Raw genomic sequence first — 14718 nt, forward strand, 5'->3', positions numbered from 1 at the left:
CGTTGAATGTCAAGGGGAGGTGGTTAGACTCTCTCTTGTTGGAGGTGTTCATTGCCTGGCACTTGTCCGGTGCAAATGTTACTTGCCACTTATCAGCCCAAGCCTGGATGTTGTCCAGGTCTTGCTGCACGCGGGCGTAGACTGCTTCATTGAGTTTGAGGGGTTGCGAATGGAACTGAACACTGCAGTCATCAGCGAACAGTCCCACTTCTGACCCTATTATGGAGGGAAGGTCATTAATGAAGCAGCTGAAGATGGTTGGGCCTAGGATACTGCCCTGAGGAACTCCTGCAGCGATGTTCTGGGGCTGAGATGATAGGCCTCCAACAACCATTACCATCATCCTTTGTGCTAGGTTTGAAAGTGATATCTAACTAAGGCATTTGTGGGGCATAAAGGTTACCAGTGTAATTATTTAAAAACGGTTCATATCCTCAAATCAATTTATTAATCACTTTTTCCTGCAATCAGTTCTAAATTTGCCTTTTACCAATTTGAACCTATGATCCCTTATCTTACTCCTGCAATTTAATTTAAAGTAATTTTACAGATTCACCTTTTCCACACTGTTTACCATTTTATATCCCTCTGTAAGTTCACCTTTTTCATGCACCAAATTTCTCTAAGGATCAACACTGGAGATCAGTCTCATGGCTCTTCTCTGCATTGACTTCAGTCATTGAATGTCTGTCTTGTGTCTCAGTGATCAGAACTGGACCCAGTACTCAAGGCGTGGTCTGACTATTACAGTATACAATTTGATCAGGTTTTCGCCTGACTTGTATTCTACTGTTTTGATTATACATTTTAATATTTTGGCTTTGTTGATTGCTCCTCTGCATTGGTTGGACACATTGACTGTTAAGTCTACTAAGACTCCCAGATCTTTTTCAACTTTATCTTTATCTATTTTGACACTATTCATGGAGTACTATGCCAAAGCTATTTGTATAATTGGAAGACAAAAGAAGTCCCAGCACAGAAGCCTAGGACACAACACTAAACACATCTTGACAATCTATAAAATATCTGTTTACCCCTAATCTTTGCATTATGTCCCCTAGCCATCACCATCTCCCTATTCATGCATCCTCTTTATGTGCCTTATCAAATGCATTCTGAAAATCTATATATACAATGTCCACCACATTTCCTTTACCTATATACTTTGGGGTAATTTCCTGAGTACATGCTGATGAAAAGGATCCTTGTCCATTGCCAGACATTGTCAGAAAATACTATTTAATGTATATTTCCTCTCCTTATTCTTCCTTCCAAATGTATTACCTCACACTTCTCAGCATTAAGTTTCATCTGATGTCTATTAACCTGATCTATTAATCTGTCTATGTAATCTTGAAGTTGGTTGCACTTCTCTTTATGATTAACCATGGTCCCTATTTTTGTGTTGTCTGCAAATTTCAATATTGTGCCCCCTATACCTGAGTCCATATCACTCATACAAAGAGATACCTGCAGTGGTCCTAACACTAACCCCTGGAAGGCACCACTGTTTATATCCCTGCAATCCAAAAAAATCCATTAAGCGCTACTCTTTTTTTTGTCCTGTAATCAACTTCCTATCCACACTGCCACAGTCCCTTTAATACCGCACCCCTTAATTTTATCCACAAGCCTCCTATGCAGCACCTTATCAAATGCCTTTTGAAAATGCTTATACACAACATCCACTACATTTCCTTTATCAATACATTCCATTATTTCCTTTGAGTAATGTTTCATTCCTGCAACTTAAAAAAAAAATAGTGTAAAAGAGTAGGTCATATGCATTTTATAATGTGAGTAATAATTGATATTTGGAAGGACTTGCAAGGCTTTGTGGAGGGGTTCAAATTATGCTGTGAGCTGCAAGAGTGAAGCCTGATTTGTTTTTGTAACAGTCATTCGATCATCAAGATGACAAGATTTCATTCCAGTGCTGCCTTGACTTCACTTCAGTGTTTTGAAATAGGGCTTTATTCTGTCTTGGGGTTTATATCTTTTGCTAGCAGCATCGTGGCTGCCAGGGCGTACCATGTTGTTGATATATGATGTACAAACTAAAGGATTAACATTTGGAATATGCAAGTTCATTGAGTGATGATCTTGGAAAGAAGTCAGTATATATTCTGAGTAATTTATGATTTAAATTTTTATATCGAAAATATCAAACCATGAATACTCTATCAGAACAGCATGAGCTGAAAGTGGATTACATTAGCAGCATATGGTCTATAGTAATGTAGTGACTTGTTCTTTAAAAATTGAGATTATACATAAACAGGAAGCATATAATTAAACAGCATCGACCCAAAACCAGTTATATAACTGATCCATAAGCTTCCCCTTTAGTGACTCAATACGCAGATACATTTCCACATCTCACATTGGGGATTGAATAGTTAATTTCTATAAAATTGTTTAATTTTCCCAGATCTGTTTAATCATATGCTTCCCGTTTATGTATGATTTCAAGTTTAAAAAACACATTAATTCTCAGGATGTGAGCGATGTTGGCAAGGTCAGCATTTATTGCCCATCCCTAGTTGCCTTAAGAAGATAGTGGTGGGCCTTCTTCTATTTGATACAATCGAGTGGCTTGCTAGGTTACTTCAGAGGGCAGCCAAGAGTCAACGATGCTGTTGTGAGACTGGAGTCACATATAAACCAGACTGGATGAGGACGGCCGGTTTCCTTCAACACTAGTGAACCAGTTGGGGTTTTACAACAATCCAAAAACATCATGGTCACTTTTACTGATTCCAGCTTTTTAAAACTGAAGTCAAATTCTCAAACTGCCATGGTGGTATTTGAAGTCTCGTCCTCTGGATTACTAGTCCAGTAACATAACCACTACACTACTGTACTCCTATGAGTGGAGGCCGCTACAATACTGCAGTCCATATGCTGCTAATGAAATCAATTTTCAGCTCATGCTGTTTCAGAGGAAGAATATTTATGGCTTGATATTTCAAGAGTTGTTGCGAGCATAAATGTGAGGATCTGATGTGAAGATCGACTCTGCCCTCAATTCTCTGATCTTGCTTCGGTCAAATGAGACTCCATACCGGGAACAGAGTTTTGCGGTTTTAGGGCTTAAGAAGGAACTTGTGTTTATATAGCACCTCAGGGTGTTTCAAAGCGCTTTACAGGCTACCAATACTTTTTTCAAGTGTAGTCACTATTGTAATGTAGGGAACACGGCAGCTAATTTGCCTACAGTAAGGTCCCATAAGCAGCAATGAGATAAATGACCAGATAATCTGTTTCAGTGATGTTGGCTGAGAAATTAATATTGGCCAGGACATTGGGAGAACTAGAGGACACAGATTTAAAGGTAACCAGAGGTCATAGATTTAAGATAATTGGCAAAAGAGCTAGAGGCAAGATGAGAATTTTTTTTAATGCAGTGAACTATTGTGATCTGGAATGCATTACCTGAAAGGATGGTGGAAGCAGATTCAGTAGTAACTTTCAAAAGGGAATTGGATAAATATGTGAAGGGGAGAAAATTGCAGGGCTATGAGGAAAGAGCAGGGGAGTGGGACTAATTGGATAGCTCTTTCAAAGAGCCAGCACAGGCACGATGGGCTGAATGACCCTTCTGTGTTGTAAGATTCTGTGATTCTATGAACTCCCCTGCTCTTCTTTGAAGAGTGCCATGGGATCTTGTACATCCACCCAAGAGAGCAGACGGGGCCTCGGTTTAACATCTCATCCAAACGATGGCACCTCTGACGGTGCAGCACTCCCTCAGCACTGCACTGATGTGTCAGCCCAGATTATCTGTTTAAGTTTCTGGAGTGGGGGCTTGAACCTCTAACCTTCTGATTCAGAAGCGAGAGTACTACCGCTGATCCAAGGCTTACATCTGGTACCAGCAGCCTCTTGGAGTGTGGGAGAGGGATAAACCTGATACTACCCTCAGCTAACATTCACATGTTTGCCTTTTCTTGAGGGAATTGCCGGATAACAATCAGTTATAGGAGCCTTGGATGCTTTTTTTTTCCTCCATCCCTCTCTAGTCGGAGTGCTGAGACCAATTGTGGTGACCCCACTAAGAATGTAAGAAATAGGAGCAGGAGTAGGCCATACGGCCCCTCGAGCCTGCTCCACCATTCAATAAGATCATGGTTGATCTTCGACCTCAACTCCACTTTCCTGCCCGATCCCCATGTCCCTTGATTCCCCTAGAGTCCAAAAATCTATCGACCTCAGCCTTGAATATACTCAACGACTCAGCATCCACAGCCCTCTGAGGTAGAGAATTCCAAAGATTCACAACCCTCTGAGTGAAGAAATTGCTCCTCATCTCAGTCCTAAACAGCTGCCCCCTTATCTTGAGACTATGACCCCTGGCTCTAGACTCTCCAGCCAGGGGAAACAACCTCAGTATCTACCCTGTTAAGCCCTCTTAAGAATTTTATACGATTCAATGAGATCATCTCTCATTCTTCTAAACTCCAGAGTATAGGCCCATTGTACTCAATCTCTCCTCATAGGACAACTCTCTCATCCCAGGAATCAATCTAGTGAACCTTTGTAGGACCCCCTCTAAGGCAAATATATATTTTCTTAGGTAAGGAGACGAAAACTGTACACAGTACTCCAGGTGTGGTCTCACCAGAGCCCTATATCTTGTTCCAACTGAGATAAGTTAACTGAGCACAGACTACGGATTGAATCTGGAACCTTTTAGGCTGGTCCGGCTCAATTCCAACGTAGGCTGCATGCTTACCAACAGAACTATTGGGGGAACTATGCGTCATTACTGTTTACTGAAATCATAGTGACAACATGCAACATGTTTAAATGATAAGAGCTGTTTGTTTTTGTTGCCTGGCCGAATTCTGTCTCATTTATTTTAATAGATCTAGTCATAGAATTAATCATCACCCTAGTTCTGTAACTCAGTGCTTCAGAACATTGTGTTTCAAGCTAAAATGGTCCTGTGGAAACAGAATGTCTCCACATTTGCCACAAAGGTGGCTTTAAAGATGGTGGCCACTCAATTTTGGAGAGGCAAGTAATGACTCCCGACCTACTGAGGAGTCTTTAAGGACCATCTCTGCTTGTAGTAGCTTTCATTAAAGGAAAACTCTAAGCTTCATACAACTTCAGTTTAATATACAGAGTACTCCTTCAGTACCTAGTTCTTAGCAATAAATCATCCATTATTAATGTTTCATCTACAGATTAAACACAGGTTTCAAAGTGGATGATTTCCTCTCACTGAGAACAGCCATTGATCGCTGTGGAGAGATTGTTAGCGGTGCTTTGTCAGCTGTGAACACTTCATCTTTTTCCCAGTGGATGCATTTCCTCAGTGATTATGCAGAGGTGAAAAGGAAGGAAAGAGTAGCAATTCAATGGCAAAGGAGAGTGGCAAGCTCTGAATAGAAATAGGATCCCCCTATTGTCCGAGGCACCAAATCAGATGGTTTCAACCTTAGTAGCCAGGAGACTAGAACTGCATGAGCTTGTACTTGCACAGTTTCAAATTGATCCAGCTGAAATGTAAATATTGCAATTTGTACAGCAGTGTTTGAGAGTCAGTATTGAAGAACCACTTTCATACAGGGACAAACTTGATGCTTTAAAATTAAAAATTGACTTTAAGATGCTACTTATAATGGAGTTGAATTTCCACAGGGGTTCTCCCAACTGTCTGCTGTAACTACGGTGGAAGATCCTAGGAAGCCCCAGATAAACACCGTAAATGCCTTTTATGCTATTTTTCTGGGGTCTCTGCGACTTTCTGCTGAATTTTCAGTGGATGAGCGGGAGAACCAGCACGGAAATTCACCCATTATATCACCGATCAGTGGAAGTAATAATAGTGGGGGATTTCAACTTCCCCAATATTAACTGGGATACTCAGAGTGTAAAAGGCTTAGAGGGTACAAAATTCTTAACGTGCATCCAGGAGAGCTTTTTGAGCCAGCATGTAGAAAGTCCTACAAGAGAGGGGGCGGTACTGGACCTAATTCTAGGGAATGTGGCCGGCCAAGTGGAAGAAGTGCTAGTAGGTGAGCACTTTGATGACAGTGACCATAATTCGGTGAGATTTAAGGTGGTCATGGAAAAGGACAGGGAGGGGCCGGAAATAAAGGTTCTAAATTGGGGGAAGGCCGATTTTAATAGGATAAGGCAGGATCTGGCCAAAATGGACTGGGATCAGCTGCTTGTAGGAAAATCCGCATCGGAGCAATGGGAGTCTTTCAGAAGGGAGATTGAGACCATACAATGGCAACATGTTCCCGTAAAGGTCAAGGGTGGTTCCAAGAACTCCAGGGAACCTTGGATGTCAGGGGATATACGAGAATGGATTAGGAAAAAAAGGAGGGCTTTTGGCAGATACAAAAGGCTAAAGACGGAGGAAGCCCTAGAGGAGTACAAAAAGTGCAGGGGGATACTTAAAAAAGAAATTAGGAGATCAAGGAGGGGCCATGAAATAACACTGGCGAGCAAAATAAAGGAAAATCCTAAGATGTTTTATAAGTATATTAAGGGTAAGAGGATGACTAGGGAAAAAATAGGGCCCATTAGGGACAAAAATGGCAATCTGTGTGTGGAGCCGGCAGATGTAGGAGGGGTTCTAAATGAATTTTTTGCATCTGTTTTCACGATGGAGAAGGACGATGTAGACATAGAAATACGGCAGGGGGACTGTGATATACTCGAACATATTAACATCGAGCGGGAGGAGGTATTGGCGGTTTTAGCAGGCCTAAAAATGGATAAATCCCCAGGCCCGGACGAAATGTATCCCAGGCTACTGTGTGAGGCAAAGGAGGAGATTGCGGGGGCTCTGACACATATATTCAGAACCTCTCTGGCCACTGGGGATGTGCCAGAGGACTGGAGAACCGCTAATGTAATACCATTATTCAAGAAGGGGAGTAGGGAAAAACCGGGGAACTACAGGCCAGTGAGCCTAACATCAGTGGTAGGAAAATTATTGGAAAAATTTCTGAAGGACAAAATTAGTCTCCACTTGGAGAAGCAAGGATTAATCAGGGATAGTCAACATGGCTTTGTCAAGGGAAGATCATGTCTGACTAATTTGATTGAATTTTTTGAGGAGGTGACTAGGCGTGTGGATGAGGGTAACGCAGTGGATGTGGTATACATGGATTTCAGTAAGGCCTTCGATAAAGTCCCCCACAGGAGACTGGTCAAGAAGGTACGAGCCCATGGAATCCAGGGTGCCTTGGCACTTTGGATACAAAACTGGCTTAGTGACAGAAGGCAGAGGGTGATGGTCGAAGGTTGTTTTTGTGACTGGAAGCCTGTGGCCAGTGGGGTACCACAGAGATCGGTGCTGGGTCCCTTGCTGTTTGTGGTCTACATTAATGACTTGGATATGAATGTAAAAGGTATGATCAGTAAGTTCGCTGATGATACAAAAATTGGTAGGGTGGTAAATAGCGAGGAGGATAGCCTCAGTCTGCAGGACGATATAGATGGGTTGGTCAGATGGGCGGAACAGTGGCAAATGGAATTTAACCCGGAAAAGTGCGAGGTGATGCACTTTGGAGGGACTAACAAGGCAAGGGAATACACAATGAATGGGAGGACCCTAGGCAAGACAGAGGGTCAGAGGGATCTTGGTGTGCAAGTTCACAGATCCCTGAAGGCGGCGGAACAGGTAGATAAGGTGGTAAAGAAGGCATATGGGATACTTGCCTTTATTAGCCGAGGCATAGAATATAAGAGCAAGGAGGTTATGATGGAGCTGTATAAAACACTGGTTAGGCCACAGCTGAAGTACTGTGTGCAGTTCTGGTCGCCACACTACAGGAAGGATGTGATCGCTTTGGAGAGGGTGCAGAGGAGATTCACCAGGATGTTACCAGGGCTGGAGCGCTTCAGCTATGAAGAGAGACTGGGAAGATTGGGTTTGTTTTCCTTGGAGCAGAGGAGGCTGAGGGGGGACATGATTGAGGTGTACAAAACTATGAGGGGCACAGATAGGATGGATACTAAGGAGCTTTTTCCCTTCGTTGAGGGTTCTATAACAAGGGGACATAGATTCAAGGTAAAAGGCGGGAGGTTTAGAGGGGATTTGAGAAAGAACTTTTTCACCCAGAGGATGGTTGGAGTCTGGAACTCACTGCCTGAAAGGGTTGTGGAGGCAGGAACCCTCACAACATTCAAGAAGCATTTGGATGAGCACTTGAAATGCCATAGCATACAAGGCTACGGACCAAATGCTGGAATATGGGATTAGAGTAGACAGGGCTGATGGCCGGCGCGGACACGATGGGCCGAAGGGCCTCTATCCGTGCTGTATAACTCTATGACTCTATGACTCTATGACTCTAAGTAGTTTTTCCCTTACCTTTGGAAAAACCTCTCACAGCTTTGAACTCCTCTATCAGAACTCTTAACCTCTCTTTTTTCCCACAAGTTCCAGATTCTCTAATGTCTCCTCATAATCAAAGCCTCTCATTTCTGCTGTCATCCTAGTGAATCTCTTCTGAATCCTTTCTATGTCCTTGACATCCTTCCTAGAGTTGCCAAAACTGCGCACAATTTCTGCGGCCTAGCTAACGATTTGTATGCATTTAGCACTAACTATTTGCTTTTGTACTCTAAACACCTACTAATAACGTTTAGAATCCCAATTTAAAAAAAAAACAATTATCAACTTGTGCTTTCACTTTTAAAGTTTTGTCTATTTGAAACCCTAAAGCCCCTATTTTAACCCTGCCAGCCTGACTGGAATGGGAGGGCAGGTGGTTAAAATAGCGGTAGAGTACTTTCTGTAAGTACCCGTCTGCCGCCATATTAACCGTACACTTTTCAGTGTCGACCAAGGTGCCTACCACAGACAGCCGGAGGCCTCATGAATGCATGTCCTATGATGTAATGGGGACCCTCAACGCCATTTTAACTACAAATTGTGGAAGTCCTGCCCAGTCCCATCCCGTCACTAAAACAGTGGCTTCAGTCTCTTGGAGCCACTGAAGCAGCATTACCTGCAGCTGTTAGGATCACAGGATCTTTGTGCTGTTTGGATTGCCAGGTGAGTTGCCAGCTTTCAGATTGTTTCTTTCTCATTTTGTTTTGCCTTAATACGATGACGACTTGCATTTATATAGCGCTTTTCATGATCTCAGGATGTCCCAAAGCGCTTTACAGCCAATGAAGTACCCTCAATAAGCTTTATCTGCTTGTAACAGATGCTATTATTGGTAGTTCATTTGAATGAAGGAACACTTGGAGGAAGAGGAGCAGCAGCAACTGGGCCTATCATAAGACAGCAGGTGAGGGGGGCTGCTCGTAGTAAACCATACCCAGCATACAGGATGTACAGGCCAAGAATCACTTTCTTGGATCTAACTGAGCAGCAGTGCTTTAGGAGGCTGCGTTTCTCCAGGGAGACTTCCTGCAACAAGACCTGCCGCTTGCTGGACCAGGGGTTCATGCTTTGCCAGTGGCTGTCACCACAGCCCTTAACTTCTTTGCCACCGGTTCCTTCTATCTGTTACTGGGGACATCAGCCACATCTCCCAGTCTGCAGTACACAGCTGCATTAACCAGGCCACCGATGCGCTGTTCGCTAGGGCTGACCAATACATCGCCTTCCCCATTGACCTCAACATTCAACAGGAGAGAGCTCGTGGATTTGCAGTAGTGGCTGGCTTCCCGTGCATTCAGGGCATCATTGACTGCACACTTTGTCATAAGGGCACCAGAACACCAGCCAGCAGTATTCATTAATAGAAAAGGCTACCGCTCCATTAATGTCCCGCTAGTGTCTGATCACAGAAACAGGATCATGTGAGTTCGTGCACAGTACTTAGGTTGCTGTCTATGCATTTATACTGTGCCAATCCACCATCCCCACTCCAATATTTGACCCTCCCAGAAACGTGGCAAGATGGCTGCTGGGGGACTACACATGTGGCTCATGACACCCCTCCGCAACCCCACTATGCTTGAGCAACACAGTTATAATCAGAGCCAGGAGATTGACAGGTTCATTATTGAGTACACCATAGGGATGCTGAAGTAGAGATTCAGGTGTCCCGACAGGTCTGCGGGCTCCCTACAATATGCCCCCAATGAGTCTCCTGCATCACAGTGGAGTGTTGCATCCTGCAAACCTCGCCAGACAGAGAGCCCTGCATTTAGAAGAGGCACAGAAGTAGCAGCAACAGTCCTCATCGGATGAGGACGGCCAGGAGGAAGGCAAGGAAGCAGCAGAAGAAGGGCCACCTCAACACCTTGCAGCAAGAGATGTGAGGGGTGCCCAGCAATTCTGGTCACCTGCTCATTCCCCTGCCCTCAAAACTTACATACAGTCCCTCTTCTGTGAAAACTGAGGCGAAGCACCTATTTAGTATTTATGCTATCCATTTTCTAGGAAAAGATTTCCTATTTAATCTTATTACCTTTCTTTTACTATCCTTTTACTTTCCATCTGTTTACAATATGCTTTACTATTCCCTCTGAGTTACCTGCCTGACTTCCTACCTGTTCTTATCCTTTCTAATCTTTTTTTGCTTCCCCTCTATATTTTCTATAACTCTGCTGGATTTTCTTTTGAATTATTAATTTTGTGATATGCCTCTTTTTTTTCCATTGAAATCAATGGAAATGAAAATCGTGGGATTTCTACCACGGGCAGCTGAGCTTCAATGTCAGTTTTTGACCTAGGCGGCAAGTTGTGAACCTACTTATGTTGTCAGACCATATAAATCAGGCCAAAACTACAAAAAGAATTTATTACAAGAGGTTCACACAAGCAAAAAATGAATATAGTAGAGCAATGTTTAACTTACACATTACTAATTTCCTGACTTGAAAATCACAGTGCTCTGAAGTCTTGAAAATAAATTTCCACTTGTGTGCTCCCAACATGGAACTTCCCCTGCTGGGAACATCTATAATTGCAGGCACTTAGTCCATGATTTTTCAACCATTAAAATGAATGGATGACAAATCATGGGTTGCATATCCATAATTTGCCGATGTGCACATCTGGCAGGCGGGGCTTTCCACCAGGATTGTGCAAGCAGAGTCCCTTTCTCCTCAGAAAGTTGAACCTGAGTCCTTTGATCTTTTAGTTAGGTGCAAATACTGAGCTCTATTTCACAGCTGTGAACTCAGTGAATTAAACATCCTGGGGCTGTTACCCAGATATATCCCTCACATTCTTTCTCAAACAACTTGCTCAATTAATGATAGAAATTATTTCTATCACCCGAGTAGATAGGGATGTGGATAGCAGCCCCATCGCTGGAGAGAAGTTTATCAGATTTTACTGTAAGTAAAGTAATAAGAAAGGGAAGATCTGCAGGTTTTATAGCAGATAGTGTTTTTTTTTTAGTGATCCTAGGTCCCTAGTATAGTTAACATTTTCTAATTTCAACGTAATTTAAAAGGGGTAACTCAGCTAAGGCAAGTCATGGCAGCAGACCTCGCACCCGTGATATGCTCCTCCTGCAAGATGTGGGAAGTCATGGACACTACCAGTGTCCCTGCCGACCATGTGTGCGGGAAGTGTGTCCACCTGCAGCTACTGACCGATCGTATCTCGGAGCTGGAGCTGCGGGTGGACTCACTGTGGAGCATCCGCGATGCAGAGAAACTCGTGGATAGCACGTTTAGCGAGTTGGTCACACCGCAGGTAAAGGGTATACAGGCAGGAAGTGAATGGGTGACCACCAGGAAGAGTAAGAGATGCAGGCAGGTAGTGCAGGGGTCCCCTGTGTCCATCCCCCTCTCAAACAGATATGCCACTTTGGATGCTGTTGGGGGGGATGACTTATCAGGGGAAGGCAGCAGCAGCCAACTTCCTGGCACCACGGGTAGCTCTGCTGCACAGGCTGGGAGGAAAAAGAGTGGCAGAGCTATAGTGATAGAGGACTCAATTGTAAGGGGAATAGACAGGCGTTTCTGCGGCCGCAACCGAGACTCCAGGATGGTGTGTTGCCTCCCTGGTGCAAGGATCAAGGATGTCTCGGAGCGGCTACAGAACATTTTGGAGGGGGAGGGCGAACAGCCAGCTGTCGTGGTGCACATTGGAGTTCAGAAGAATGAGAGGCGATCTTATTGAAACATATAAGATTGTGAAGGGTCTTGATCGGGTGGATGCAGTAAGGATGTTCCCAAAGATGGGTGAAACTAGAACTAGGGGGCATAATCTTAGAATAAGGGGCTGCTCTTTCAAAACTGAGATGAGGAGAAACTTCTTCACTCAGAGGGTGGTAGGTCTGTGGAATTTGCTGCCCCAGGAAGCTGTGGAAGCTACATCATTAGATAAATTTAAAACAGAAATAGACAGTTTCCTAGAAGTAAAGGGAATTAGGGGTTATGGGGAGCGGGCAGGAAATTGGACATGAAGCTGAGTTCGGATCGGTCAATGCCCTGTGGGTGGCGGAGAGGGCCCAGGGGCTATGTGGCCGGGTCCTGCTCCGACTTCTTGTGTTCTTTAGATTTGTGGTTGGGATCAGATCAGCCATGATCTTATTGAATGGCGGAGCAGGCTCGAGGGGCCGATTGGCCTACTCCTGCTCCAATTTCTTATGTTCTTATGAGGCCTAAAATGAAAGATTTTTGCAAATTCTGTCAGCTATGCTACCTCCTTAATGGTTATGGCAATTAGTAATGAGTTCTGTTTCTTCAAACAATGGCAAACTTGCCCACATTATCATTTCACAAGCAGAAAGTACTAGCCAGACAACCTTGACCTGATTAAATATTGTTTATAGGTCATAATGTAAACAGAGGTGAGTTGCCTTCTCTTGAACAGATAGCTTTCCTATAGCAGTATTGTATATTGCTTAAAACTGAACCCCAGGGCAAGCACAAGAGAAATTCCTTTCGAAGCAACTGATAGAGATCCATTTTAAATTCAGTCCATTGGCTAAGATACAATTTCATATGAACAAGATGTTTTAATGGTAATTTTACAAACAGATGGAAAGTTGTGATGAGCCCAAACCTCAATTTCCAATATGCGATCCTGGTGGATGAAACTCAGGCTTGGTTTGTGGATTCATAAAATGATTCCTTTTATGATATGACACAGGAGAGAGCTCCACATCTATCACAATGCTAGCATCCTTTTCTGTTTGTTGTGATATGTTATTGTAATGTTTGAACAGTGATTTTTAAAGAAAGGTCTTGTACCTTTGCAGCATCACAGCCTTCAAAGTACTGAAGTAGTGTCATTCTTAAAAAAAAAGAGGCAATTGTTTGTAATTTTGTTTGAAACTGTTTATTTTTATGTGCAGATGCATAGTCTCACTGAGTATATGTAATGCAGACATTGCTGAGTTTCTGGCAATGTAATTTTTGAGCATCGCTTCATTTCTTCAAAGATTATTTTGCTTTTTTTTCTTGATAAGGGATGTACTGACTGGAGCTGTGTTCGGTTGCATTGGTGGTGTAATCCTGATATACCTGTCCTATTCTTTTTATAAAAAGTGGAGAAGAGATGAAAGACTTCGAGCATTCTTAAGGTAAAGCACATTTAGTTGACTCAACAGCTTATTAGTATCTTTTTTTGTTTGGAAAAATTATGGACCATGTTTTCTTGATAAGTGTCTGGGGTTAAAATGAGTTGGCTGCTGAAGTAACTGCAGCTAAGTAGGTTTTATCATAGAATCATAGAATCATAGAAGTTACAACATGGAAACAGGCCCTTCGGCCCAACATATCCATGTCGCCCAGTTTATACCACTAAGCTAGTCCCAATTGCCTGCACTTGGCCCATATAACCTCTATACCCATCTTACCCATGTAACTGTCCAAATGCTTTTTAAAAGACAAAATTGTACCCGCCTCTACTACTGCCTCTGGCAGCTCGTTCCAGGATTGAGCAGATTTTTGCATAGTAATGAGATTTCCATATTTCATTGAGGCCTTACACTTTCAAATAAAAAAATAAATCAGACTTTGCATCTTGGAGGAGGAATTATTCATTAAGTAAATAAATCTGTAGAGGTTCTTGTTTCCAGATTTTTTAAAACTGTTAATATATTTCAATGTATTGGTTTTATTGATGCAAAGATATACCTAAATTTGGGAAGATTGTTCCTCAACTTTCACTATATATTCCTACCTTTCTGCTTCTTGCATTTTCTTTCAATTCATATTCCAGAAAGGTATGAATGTATATAAGGTGCAGAATGCAGAATATCCTGGAGTTAATTACAAGCCAGTAACATGGTTAGGATTTGGGATAAAATCTTAAACCCTAAGAGTGAAACTTGAGTGCTTTGTCAGTCATTTAAACCCGAAATGTATTGTTACCTTGAAACATTGCTATATATGGACAAGAAAAGATCAATATCAGAAAAAGAGGAATGTGACATCTGTGACAGAGACTACACACTAAAATTTAAAGATCTATGCAAGTGTTACTTAGTTTCACTATTTTGTGCATAAATGTGCCAAAAACTGTTGAATAGTTCACTGTAGGAGCTTTTTAATCATAGTTGCTGTTGAACATTGGCTTTGTTGGAATGAACTGGCAGCTGGGGCACAAAGAAACCAGTTGCCAAGTGTATAGAGTTCAAGATAGGATGTGAACTGTTCATTGTGGGATGCAGCATGGGATGAGCTACAAGCCAGTGGTTGGTGGGGAAAGGAGGGGAGGAAATGTTAATATTTGCCCCAAGGGCTGAGATCAGCTGTCCTATTTTAGTTACTAAAATGAAGAGAAGGAAATTCAGTGGTGGTCAGGGGGAGGGGAATGTT

The 14718-nt window shown here is 42.7% G+C and overlaps 1 protein-coding gene across 1 annotated transcript in view; it reads left to right on the forward strand.

The window, feature by feature from the left end:
- LOC137330975 (uncharacterized) overlaps window positions 1–14718 on the forward strand; it is a 67421-nt gene that overhangs the window by 42516 nt on the left and 10187 nt on the right. Inside the window, exon 5 of the mRNA XM_067994592.1 lies at window positions 13365–13478. Coding sequence (XP_067850693.1) covers window positions 13365–13478 — 114 coding nt within the window. The remainder of the gene's footprint in view (window positions 1–13364; window positions 13479–14718) is intronic.

This window comes from Heptranchias perlo, chromosome 1, assembly GCF_035084215.1.
Source record: "Heptranchias perlo isolate sHepPer1 chromosome 1, sHepPer1.hap1, whole genome shotgun sequence".
NCBI lineage: Eukaryota > Metazoa > Chordata > Chondrichthyes > Hexanchiformes > Hexanchidae > Heptranchias > Heptranchias perlo.